The 13,117-nt window shown below is 36.3% G+C and overlaps 1 protein-coding gene across 1 annotated transcript in view; it reads left to right on the top strand.

The window, feature by feature from the left end:
- The window catches only part of LOC123232483 (vomeronasal type-2 receptor 26-like), a 31,749-nt gene that overhangs the window by 6,737 nt on the left and 11,895 nt on the right, over positions 1–13,117 (top strand). The window contains exons 3-5 of the mRNA XM_044658935.1: positions 4,940–5,746; positions 6,493–6,720; positions 7,616–7,739. Of these exons, the coding sequence (XP_044514870.1) occupies positions 4,940–5,746; positions 6,493–6,720; positions 7,616–7,739 (1,159 nt within the window). The remainder of the gene's footprint in view (positions 1–4,939; positions 5,747–6,492; positions 6,721–7,615; positions 7,740–13,117) is intronic.

Here is a 13,117-nt window from a genome sequence, read left to right as displayed (position 1 = left end):
CAAGTGACTTGCCCAGGGTCACACAGCTGGGAAGTGGCTGAGGCCGGGTTTGAACCTAGGACCTCCTGTCTCTAGGCCTGACTCTCACTCCACTGAGCTACCCAGCTGCCCCCTGCTCATACTTCTTAAAGCATAATTGTGGAGATCTCTTTATCATCTCTGATAATCTGATAAAGACAGCTTAGTTGATAAGGAAATAACAGGACTCAAAGATCTTTTACCTCATGCTTCCAGCTTTGTCTCCAGGAGCATGGAGTTTATTATATATATATATATATATATATATATTTCAAGACTCATTTCACACAACCCCCCCAAAAAAAAACTTTGCATATGCACAGAAGTTATAAATTATGTCATATCAAAACACAAAACATTGGCTTCAGAATAGAACAAGGCCAAGTTGAATTTTGACTGTTGGTTTTCTTAATATTGAACCAGTCTTTCATTCCTGGTATAAATTCCACCGGTTACACTGTATGATCTCCTGACATATATCAGTAATCTCCTTGCTAATATTTTATTTAAATTATTTGTATCAATATTCATTAGGGAAATTGTTGTATAATCTTTCTTGATTTTCTTTCTTCCTATTTTATGTATTAGCAAAATATTTATATCAGAAAAATAATTTGTTTTGACTCCTTTCCTTATTTTATCAAACAGTTTATAAAGGATTAGAATAAATTGTTCTTCAGATATTTAGAACAATTCACTTGTGAATACATCTGGCTCTGGGGATATTTTTTAGTTAGGTTATTTATGACTCATTTAATTTATTTCATTTTTCATTAATATATTTTAAGATAGTGTTATTTAAGTGTTTTATTTCTTCTGATCAGAGCAATTTATGTTATTTTAAGTATTCATTCCTTTAACTTAGCATGTTAGATTTATTGTGTACTTCACTAAGTTCATGTAAGTCTTCTCAGGTCTTTTCTGAAATTACCTTATTCAACATTTTTTCAAAATAATAATATACAATATAAAAGAGGCCAGTATTGTCAGTTGTACAATTAAAGTATTATCAGAGAAATTTTACAATGAAGGAAGAAATACATTTTTGATAAAAAATTTCTTTCATTACCAGTAAGTAAGGCCACCTGAGTGCCTTTCCAGATTGGTTTCAGTTAAGGGAGATCCAAGTTGATTGCTCAGAATACTAAATAGATTTTGAACAGATTAGCAGCACCTGTGGGGTTTGGTGATTCTAATGTGAACTGCTGGAGTATGATTCAGAACTTGCTAAGTGGTCATGGGATGGTGGAGGTGGTGGTGGAGGTGGCAGTGTTTGGGGTTCTGGTGTGTTGAATTCTTATCCCCTTCACACCCATATAAGCAGTTCTCCTCACACTCTTATGATTTTGCTGGGGTTGAGGGTGGGGTGGGGGGCTGAGGAAGACATCTAGCCACAGGCATCAGCTGACACTGAACTGTATAAATCAATCAGCTTCACCTTAGCACTTCAGGCATCTCTGTTCCATCACAGCCAGAAGCCATCTTCAATGTCAATGTTTTTAATGCTTTGGGTTCATCTACAGTGCTCTGCAAATTCACAGCAATTATAACTACATCCTGACCATCAACTAGACCTGCAGAGAACAGCTCCTGAGAAATGCCATCTGCCATGTCTCTTCCTAGAGTAAACTCAAATTGCATGTCATTATGTTTCTTTCTGGAATTCCTTAATCTTAAAACAAGAGTCACAGCACAAGAACTTTCTGCAAATTCTTCATTAACATTAACCTGACCCTGAGTGTCCTGAATAGAAAGTGACTGTCTCTGCTCACATATACTGCTGGCATTCATTGTAATCACTGTATTTCATTCTTTTACTCTTTGTGACTATTCCTGAGAAAATGCTGCTTTCCCTTCTTCACTCTTTCCTTCCATTTCATCATCAGTCCACTTCCAGCCTCCATCTTCTGTCTTATGAACATTGCCACTCAATCCAGACTTCTAACCTTCTTGACTCTTAGTTCTATATCTGGTGTTCTTATTAGCATCTTTTCAATCAGATATTTCCTATTCTTGACTTTCTGGAAGAATTTTCATTTTAAAAGTTCTGCTACTCTGGGCCTTTTTCAAGGATCTTTCAAAAGAGAAAATGAAAGTCATCTTCTAAAGGACTTGCCATAATTTTTCATCATTTCTTTATCTTCCTCTCCTATTTCTAAAGTAGGAGGCTCATTGTGCAATGTCAACATGAACTTTCCTAGGAGGATATGTGTGATAAGGTGCAACTCCTCTCATCATTTTCATGGCTATTATTCCAAATCTCCACACATCTGCCTTAAAGGCATAGCCTCTCACCTGTTCCATGACTTCAGGTGCCATCCATCAAGGGGTGCCAACCATCACTTCCCATTGCCAAGAAAGCACTTACCCTGGAATCTGCTATGTGCACTGAACCATCTTGGCCCAAAAGAATATTCCCAGCCTTCCAATCCCTGTGAATTTAACCATTTTTATGGAGAGAATCTAGACCTTCCAAAACTTCCTTAAGAATTGTAGCTATTATGGATTCTTCCATGACTCCATTCATGTGCTCTCCTTGACTGACAATATACTTTATGATATCTGACATGGAACTTCCACTTAATGATTCCATATTCAACCAAAGGTCCTCCTTTACAACAAAAGAGGTATACTAGGTCACCACATTGGAATGACTGTACTGGCTCCTGGCTTGAATTTCTGTTAGTAGTTCATCCATGCTTGTCTGGCATTTTTCTAAGTTGATTTGTTTTATTGCTTCTTGTTCTTAGTGGGTTTGCATAGGGCAGCCTGGACCACAACAGTAGCACCTCTGCCTGTCATCTCCTATAGCTCACATGGGTCCCTGCAGATGGAATATCATGGTCTACCCAGCCAACCCACCCCACACTCCATTCCTGCCACTGCCACCAGCACCACTTTTGCCCACCAGGCCACTAGTCTAACAGCTCCCCCAGTTTATGTGCGTTTCTAGTTGTAATGAGCATTATCTTTACCTTCCATTTAAAATTACCCAGATATTCCTTTAATTATTTATCTGTTTGGCAATAAGTATTATTCTAAAAAAGGCGAATCTATTTCTCAGATACCTTGAAAATGAAGCTTTTATCCAAGAAACTTATTTTAAAGATAATCCTACAAATTACATATTTCTATTCTAATTTTATCTGACTTGCTATTGTTTCTGCAAAAACTTTATAATTTTATGTTCTCAGAATTATCAATCTCTTTTCCATAACCATTGTTCAGAGATTGGTCATGAGTAATTTCATGATCCACTAATATGAAAGGTATTTTATGATTTGCTCCTGAAATGTCTTTTTCTAGGTCATCCTGTATGTTTAAAGTATGCATCTTCTTACAGGTTATCTTGGCAAATGATGTACAATTTTGAACTATATATCTTTATACTCTAAGACTATTTTCCACTTTTCCTAGCATTTTTAAGAATAGAAAGTTCTTACCATTCATCACTGAAGTCTTTACAGTTATTGAACTTTGTGCTACTATGAACATTTACTTCAATATGTTGTATAGCTCATCTATTCAATTAACTAACCTGTATTTATCATATAATATCAAATGATTTCAATGATTACTATCTCTCAGTAAAGTTTGAGATGTTACTACCAGATCCTTCCTAATTATTTTCAAAGTTTCCCTTGAGATTATTGGTATTTTTTCTTCCAGATCAATTTAATTATGTTTTTTCTACATATGTTGTAAGTTGTTTTACAAGGATTTGCAAGAAGCCATGCCTGTGGGCACAGTTTGCAGTTGGACACTTGGAATCTTGGAAGATTCCTGATGCCATCCTGGGGCATGAGACCAATCATTGTTTGGGCTGCGCCCTATATAAAGGAGGCAGAGACTGGACCCTTGGACTCATTTTGGAGCCAGGGATCCAGGGTGGTTGAGGGAGGAGGAACGTGGGCAGGCTTATCTATCTTGGCTGACCAATAGCAACATCTCATTGACAAACCCAACAATCTCTTAGGAAACAAAAATATATTTCAACCAACTAAATATTCATTGTCTGGCCCAGGGCTTATCAGCCCTGGGCCAGCAGTCGAGCATCTAATCATCAATTTATCTTCAAACAAGCTACCATCTAATTGTCTATAGGCAAGCAGTGCCCACCAAAGCAAACCAGATCGACCAGTGGTCTGCCTGGGCTACTAGGCCCAGTTAGTTCAGCTATCAACATTCCGAAGCTGTTAGATACAATACTTAAAAACTAAGTTCAAACTTCATTTAGGGATTCCTAATACCCCACTTCCCTTCTATCATTTTCCCTTGCTGTTTTGATTTACACCAGTAAAAGCTTTTGTTTATAAAAGTCAATCCAGCTACTGACCTTTTGTTGGTTGACCTAGCAACAGGTCAGTCTCAAGGAGTTTCTAGGGCAAGTTGAAGGGTCAGAGGAGGATCAGTCTTACTCCCTGACGTTAAGCTTAATTACCATCAGTAATATCATTTGTCAGATGCACCAATTGAGTTATCATTGTTATTCTGGTATTACTGATTTGTTTATCATTTACTGAAACATCAATTGGTGCCAGGAGGCTAGTCTTCCTGAAGAAACACACCATGATTGGTTGAGGGGATTCTGCAGGAAGTTAAATTGAGTTATCTGATTTCCTGTTTATATCTAAGGAAGGTTTAAAGCTCCTTTGTTATCTGGGGCTTTCTGCTTTACCTTTTCTTAATAATTACAGCTTTACAATCAAGTCCTTCAATGATCATAACAATGTGAAGAGATTCTTTAGTAGCTTCATACAAAATAAGTAAATTAATTTAGATATTGTTGTAAATTCAAATAGGGAATTCTTAAATCTTTCTTCTAACAACATAATTTACTCATAATTTATACTTTCTGAAATTTGCTCAACAATATAGAAAGTGCAGAAACCAAAATGCCCCATGTTTCTTTTTCATCCAGATAAGCTATGGACCTTTTGATTCAAACCTGAATGACAAAGCCCAGTTTCCTTCTCTCTACCAGATGGCCCAAAGGGACTCCTCCCTGCACCATGGTATTGTTCAATTAATGGTACAATTTGAATGGACATGGGTAGGTCTGGTGACCACAGATGACCTGAGAGGAGAAGAATTCCTCTGGAACATAAGAGGGGACATGATTAAGCATGACATCTGTCTGGCCTACACAGAGAAGCTCCCAGTCAGTGAGAGAAGACACACAGAATCTCATGATATGTTCATGCCACGTATTATGGAATCCTCAGTTAGAGTCATCATCATTCATGGTGACACAGATTCACTCATGATTCTTAGATATTCACAGCCAATGCTTTATTATATGCTAAAGAAAGTGTGGATCACCACTTCTCATTGGGACATCACCATGAGACCCCAGTGGAATGATGGGCACAGTTTCCATGGAGCACTTTCATTTTCACAAATGACAAAGGATATTCCTGGTTTCACGTCCTTTCTTAGGACAGTGAACCCTGCCAAATACCCAGAGGACCCTTTATTGAAGGAGTTCTGGTGCTCAGTATTCAAAGGCTTGGAGAAACTGGAAAATGAGGAGCCAAATGAATGCTCACCTAATGCCTCCTTGGAAATTCTTCCTTTGCACATTTTTGATATGGCAATGTCTGGTCTGAGTTATACCATCTACAATGCTGTGTATGCTGTGGCCAGGGCCCTCCATGAAATGCTCCTGGTGACATCAGAGAGAGAATCTCTAAGAGCTGGAGAAACCTGGATGCCTCAACCATGGCAGGTAAGATTAAGTGCCCCATCTGTACTAATTATTGTCCTGGGTACAGTTTATACATCAATGAATCAAGGAAAAAGAAATTATGGGAAATTCTGTACATTGTGTATTTAATCAAAATAAATACAAAAGAAAAGTGAGACAATGTCTAATCTAAATTTTCTTATCTAAAAGTTTGAATGAGTACATTCTATTCAGAAGCAGTCAAGAAAAAAAATAGAGAGGCAGTAGATATTATATAGAATTCAAGCCACAGCAAAAAAGAGTGGCTAGTTATACTGTGTAAAGGAAATAAGATTAAATATAATGACATTCTTTCATTAAAAGGCATTTCAATGTGATGTCTCTTGAATACAAACCAAATTGTTAATATAAGATTAGGTCAGGCATGAGTTTGAGATCTTTGTTAATTTTTTGCCACTCTAGAGTGATGTTGTGAACACTACATGTAGGGATGAATGGAACCTCTAACTCAGATTTCAATTAACATCTTTTTAGCCAACATTTGTTCAAAATCTAATAGTGTAAATAAAAATCAGTGTCCTTCCTCCTGAAAACATGAAAGTACTCCATAAAATAGAGTCTATTGTCTAGATTAGTTCTTACAGAAACCAAGATATTTATTACTCTCACCAAACAAGAGCACTCACTTGGACCATGAGGACTTGGACCTCTTATATAGGCCATACATTGTACTTAAGAATCCTGTTTTTGGACACTAGACATTAACTGATATTTCCCTTCCCTTTCAGCTCCACAACTTTTTGAAGAAAATCCACTTTGACAATAGTGCTGGTGACCAAGTCTTTTTGGATGATACAGGAAATTCTGAGGCCCATTATAACATTTTGGAGTACTTGTTCTTTGAAAATGGGAGTGAAACTCTGCTGAAAGTGGGACAGTTTGTTCCAAATGCTCCCTTTGGTCAAGATTTTACCATTTATAAAGAGACAATAGTGTGGGACTGGAATGAGCCAAAGGTCAGAAACAATTTCAGTTTTAATTCAGAGCTTCCAATCATGGAAACACATCTTATTTCTTAGGTCATCTACACAAAGAGCTTTTCTTAAGGTTAAAATCCTACACAAATATTAACCATTCTTATTAATTCATACATAGCCATATTTTTGTAGAGAAAATCTTCCTCTAGTCTCTCCATTTTTTCCCTAGAATGACTAAGCAAAAAATAGTAGTAGTCAGTCCACCCAATTTTCTTACACTGTGAATATTTCATAATCTGCACTGTCACACTGTCCATTTATTTGACTTCAGTGAAAGCAAAGTCATTTATTCTTTTGAAGTTTTGTCTAATGACTTCAACTAATTTATTTTATAAAATTAGCTGCATTTCTGAATATCCCAAAATTACCAATTACCAAGACTGTGGGATTTATTCTTTATGTTCCATTGAAAAATGAACTCCATCACAGCCTTTGATTCTGAGTGCCTTACCTCATATATGAAAAACAATGTACATTTTTTAGGTCATTATGATGCTTTCTTTTAACCATTATGGTTGTAACAATTGTTAGGATTACACATAGGATAATAGAATATTTTACCTCAAAGAGACCTTTGCTGTCCAACAATCTCTTTTTTTCAGATGAAGAAACTGAAACCCAAAGAAGAGCCAACCAAAGTCACATGGCTACTGATGAATAGGAATTGAAATTATATCTCTTGAATACATGTGTAGTGGGTATTCTTTTACATATGCTCATTATTTATAAACCTGGAAAAAAATCAATAGTTCTTTAACAAAATAAGATTCATTGCTTTTGCTAAAAAATTACACAATTCTCAAAAAAATCTATTTCCCCACATGTTGTTAAGGTGCAGATCCTTAAAGTATTTTCTTTTCATCTTGCTGTTCAGGTTCCTCTTGCTGTGTGCAGTGAAAGTTGTGGCCCTGGATTCAGGAAAACCCCACGGGAGGGAGAACCGGTCTGTTGCTTTGACTGTTCTTCATGTTCAGAAGGAGAGATTTCCAAACAAATGAGTAAGTATTGCAAAGATCTTTCCTAACACACCCACTAAAAACAGAAAAAACTGGTATTTGGCTCTTGAGGTTACGTAGAATTCATGGGAACATCAATGAAAGAGTAACAAGATATGTATAAAAGGGGAGCTGATGGTTTTCTTTCTCTTTGTTCATTTTATGTTCTTGGTCTCTTTCACATATTATATGACATGATATGTGGATAATAATCAACTGAATTAATGTGTAGGATCATAGATGTATAAGTGGAAGGAACCTCCATGGCCATGTAGTTCAACTCCCTCATTTGATTAATCAAGAAACAACCAAAGAATGGGATGTGACTGCTGAGACTCATTGGGTTTATGTCACTTGCCCAAGGTGATAATGCAAAAAACAGATTTAGGATATCAACCTGGTTAGAAGATGGGATTGGTTCTCCCCTTCTTACTTTTAAATTTAATCAATAGAAGCAAATACAACCCTACTAAATGGTTAAGTAGGGGAATTCACACACCACTTACTAAAGTGATTTACACCTCCAAAAGTGACTGAATGACTTCCCCCCTAGGCAGTGCTAAGCAATTTTAAAGACTTTAATTGGTTCATGTAAAGTTGAGGAAGGAACAGGGAGTGATGTAAAGAAGGTTCTTTAAAAGTGGCAAAAACGTTTTATGAGCACCCTCTTCCTCCTGAATCTGAATCCTGGAGGAGCTAAGACTCTGGCTCTTCAACTGCATTTGGTAAGACAGCTCTTGGATCTTCTTCCTTTTTGAAGCCACTGCTTATGTGAGTGAAAAGCTGATTCCTTTCCTGAACTCTGGAGAGATTAGTTTCCAGAGAGGCCTCCCTGTGGTGAGGAGCTCACGTTGGTGTTCACCACTAGGCCCTCTGGTTGAGGGCTAATTAGCTCAGCCTAGGTTGAGCCAGGGGCTGGAGCAAACATGTGATGTGTTAAGTTAGATAATTTCTCTACCCTTTTTAACATTTCTCTCCTTTCACTCTTTCCCTCCTTTTTTGTAAATAAAGTGCTAAAAAGTCATTTTTGATTTGACATATATTAATTTTCATAATATTGGTGACCACATTCTCTTATATTTAGTCCAACTATAAATTGAATCTCTATGCTAGTTACCCTTAGGCAATGCTCTTCCCACAATACTGTTGTTGCTGTTTGTTCTTTTTTGAAGAGGACTAATGATATCACCAAATAATGTCTAGAGATTTTCATGAATTGGATTTAAGTGATGCTGAGTTGTACAAAATCATTAGCCTCACTTGTTCATTCACAGTCATTGAGGTACAATGATAAGACAAAGTCAGGATGATGGGTCATGAAGGTAATAGATGATACAGGCATCATCGATATCTGCCCAAGTTCTGAACATTCTGTAGCTCCTACTTCTGCCACCTTCATAGTCATGAAATATAAGAAGAGGAAGAAGTTCCAGCGAATTGGATACAGGCTTTGGAAGACCTCGAAATTCAATTAACTAAACAACTCCAGGAACTCAAAAAGCAATCAAGAGAGGCAAGAGTGGCTAAAGACAATTTGAAAAAGGAAATACATGTACTAAAACAAGAAAATAAAGTCTTAAAAGCCAGAATTGGCCAGCTTGAAAATGAAGCAAAGAAGGCAAAAGATGATCTACAAAGAAAATTAGACCAGAAGGAGAGGGATGACCAAAAAGCCAGGGATGAAATTCAGTCTTTAAAAAAAACAATGCAACAACTAGAAACAAATGACTTCACAAGGCAGCAAGAATATATTTAACAAAATTAAAAAAGAAAAATTTGAGAAGAATATGAAACACCTCATTTATTCAACTAAGGATCTGGAGAACAGAGCTAGAAGAGACAATTTAAGAATTATTGGTTTACCAGAACATCATGATAAAAGGAAGTTTGGACATCATCCTACAAGAAATTATCAGAGACAATTGCCCTGACATTCTTGAACAAAAGGGGAAAAGTGGAAACTGAAAGAATCCACAGATCACCTCCTATATTTAATCCACAACTGAAAACATCCAGGAATATTACAGCCAAATTAAAAAACTACCAGACAAAAGAGAAAATATTACAAGTTGCTAAAAAGAAGTCGTTCAGATATCAGAGAAGCACAGTTAGGATAACACAGGATCTGGCTGCATCTACATTGAAGGACCAGAAGGCATGGAACATAATGTTCCAGAAAGTAAGGGAACTGGGTCTACAATCAAGAATCAACTATCCAGCAAAACTGACTATATTTTTGCAGGGACAAGTATGGTCATTCAATAAAAGTTTTTTGAAATTATTTTTTTTATTTTGAATATTTTCTCCTAGTTACATATTTCATGTTCTTTCCCTTTCCTCCAATCCCTCCTAACCCCCCTTAACCAAAGCACAATTCCACTGGGTTTTACACGTATCATTGATCAAGACCTAATTCCATATTATTGATATTGAGAGTTATCATTTAGTGTCTACATCCCCAATAATATTCCCAATAGCCCATGTGTTCAAGCAGTTGTTTTTCTTCCATGTTTCTCCTCCCACATTTCTTCCTCTGAATGTGGCTAGTTTTCTTTCTCATGAGGCCCTTGCTCGGGATCCTTGCATTGCTGCTAGTATAAAAGTCCTTTATGTTCAATTGTACCACAGTGTATCAATATCTATGTACAATGTTCTCCTGGATCTGTTCCTTTCACTCTGCATCAGTTCCTGGAGGTCATTCCAGTTCACATGGAATTCTTCCAGTTCTTTATTCCCTTGAGTACAATAGTATTCCATCACCAACAGATACCACAATTTGTTTAGCCATTCCCCAATCGAAAGACATTCTCCTATATTCCAATTTTGTCACCACAAAGAGCGTGGCTATAAATGTTTTTGTACAAGTCTTTTTCCTTATGATCTCTTTGGCATATAATCCACCCAGTCCTATGGCTGGATCAAAAGGCAAATAGTCTTTTAAAGCCCTTTGAGCATATTTCCAAATTGCCATCCAGAATGGTTGGATCAGTTCACAACTCCACCAGCAATGCATTAATGTCCCAATTTTTCCACATCACCTACAACATTCATTACTCTCCTTTACTGTCATTTTAGCCATCTTCTAGGTGTGAGTTGGTACCTCAGAGTTGTTTTGATTTGCATTTCTCTAATTATTAGAGATTTAGAACACTTTCTCATGTCCTTATTGATAGTTTTGATTTCTTTATCTAAAAATTGCCTATTCATATCCCTTGCTCATTTATCAATTGGGGAATGGTTTGATTTTTTGTACAATTGATTTAGCTCCTTGTATATTTGAGTAATTAGATCTTTGTCAGAGTTTTTTTGTTATAAAGATTTTTTCCCAAATTGTTGTTTCCCTTCTAATTTTGGTAGCATTGGTTTTGTCTGTACAAAACTTTTTAGTTTAATGTAGTCAAAATTATTTATTTTGCTTTTTGTGATTTTTTCTAACTCTTGCTTAGTTTTAAAATCTTTCCCTTCCCATAGATCTGACAAGTATACTATTCTGTGCTCACCCAATTTACCTATAGTTGCCTTATTTATATTCAAGCCATTCACCCATTCTTAGTTTATCTTAGTATAGGGTGTGAGATGTTGATCTAGGCCCAATCTCTCCCATATTGTTTTCCAGTTTTTCCCAGCAGTTTTTGTCAAATAGCAGGGTTTTGTCCCCAAAGCTTGGTTCTTTAGGTTTATCAAAAACTGTCTTGCTGAGGTCACTTACCACACGTCTATTCCACTGATCCTCCTTTCTGTCTCTTAGGCAGTACCATATTGTTTTTTTTAAACCCTTGTACTTCGGTGTATTGTCTCATAGGTGGAAGAGTGGTAAGGGTGGGCAATGGGGGTCAAGTGACCTGCCCAGGGTCACACAGCTGGGAAGTGGCTGAGGCCGGGTTTTTGAACCTAGGACCTCCCATCTCTAGGCCTGACTCTCACTCCACTGAGCTACCCAGCTGCCCCCTTGTACCATATTGTTTTGATGACTACTGGTTTGTAGTACAGTTTAAGATCTGGTACTGCTAGGCCACCTTCCTTCAATTTCTTTTCATTATTTCCCTTCATATTCTTGATCTTTTGTTCTTCCAAATGAAGTTTATTATAGTTTTTTTCCAATTCAGTAAAAAAAGGTTTTTTTTGGTTCTTTGATAGGTATAGCACTAAACAGGCAAAATAATTTGGGTAGGATGGTCATTTTTTATTATGTTAGCTTGTCCTACCCATGAACAATCAATGGTTTTCCAGTTGTTTAGATGCAGTTTTAATTGGGTGGAAAGGGTTTCCTAGTTGTGTTCTTATAATTCCTGTGTTTGTTTTGGCAGATAGATTCCTAAATATTTTATATTTTCTAGGGTGATTTTAAATGGAATTTCTCTTTCTAACTCTTCCTGCTGCAATGTGTTAGAAATATATAGAAATGCTGATGATTTATGCACATTTATTTTGTATCCTGCAACTTTGCTAAAGTTGTTGATTATTTCAATTAGCTTTTTAGTTGATTCTCTAGAATTTTTTAAATAGACGATTGTATCATCTGCAAAGAGTGATAGCTTTGTCTCCCCATGGCCTATTTTAATACCTTCAATTTCTTTTTCTTTTCTAATTGCTACTGCTAGTGTTTCCAGTATAATGTTAAATAATAGACGTGACAAGAGGCATCCTCGTTTCACTCCTGATCTTATTTTGAATCCTTCTAATTTATCCCCATTGCAGATGATGTTTGTTGCTGGTTTTAGACATATACCATTTATTATTTTTAGGAAAGGCCATTATATTCCTAAACTTTCTAGTGTTTTCAGTAGGAATGCGAGTTGTATTTTGTCAAAAGCTTTTTCAGCATCTATTGAGATAATCATGTGATTTTTGTTTGTTAGACTGTTGATATGGTCAATTATGTGGATGGTTTTCCTAATGTTGAACCATCCTTGCATTCCTGGCATAAATCCCATTGATCACAATGAACATTCAATAAAATTGAGGATTCCCAAGCATTCATGAGGAAAAAAACAGACTTAAACAGAAAGTTTGCTGCCCAAACACAGAATTTAAGAGAATCACCACAAGGTAATTAAGAGAATGGGAGAAGGGGGAAAATCTTTTCTTTAAGGGACCCAATAATTTTAATCAATTTTTATCCCAAGAAAAAAAGATATTTGCAAAATTAAAAATTGTTATTACCGAAAAGGTAACTAGAATAAGCTTACATAGAGGTAACAGTGACAAACAGTACAGGATGAAATGTCAAAATATATGTATGTATGTATGTATGTATGTATGTATGTATGTATGTATAAAAATATACAAAACTAGAGGGTGGGGAAAAAGGAGGTAATATTTTAAAAAATGAGAAAACAAACAAAATGAAGTAAATTTATATTCCATAAAGAAGTGAGTGG

Source organism: Gracilinanus agilis, chromosome 1, assembly GCF_016433145.1.
Source record: "Gracilinanus agilis isolate LMUSP501 chromosome 1, AgileGrace, whole genome shotgun sequence".
In the NCBI taxonomy this organism is placed as follows: domain Eukaryota; kingdom Metazoa; phylum Chordata; class Mammalia; order Didelphimorphia; family Didelphidae; genus Gracilinanus; species Gracilinanus agilis.
This window is presented reverse-complemented; position numbering and strand designations above follow the sequence as displayed.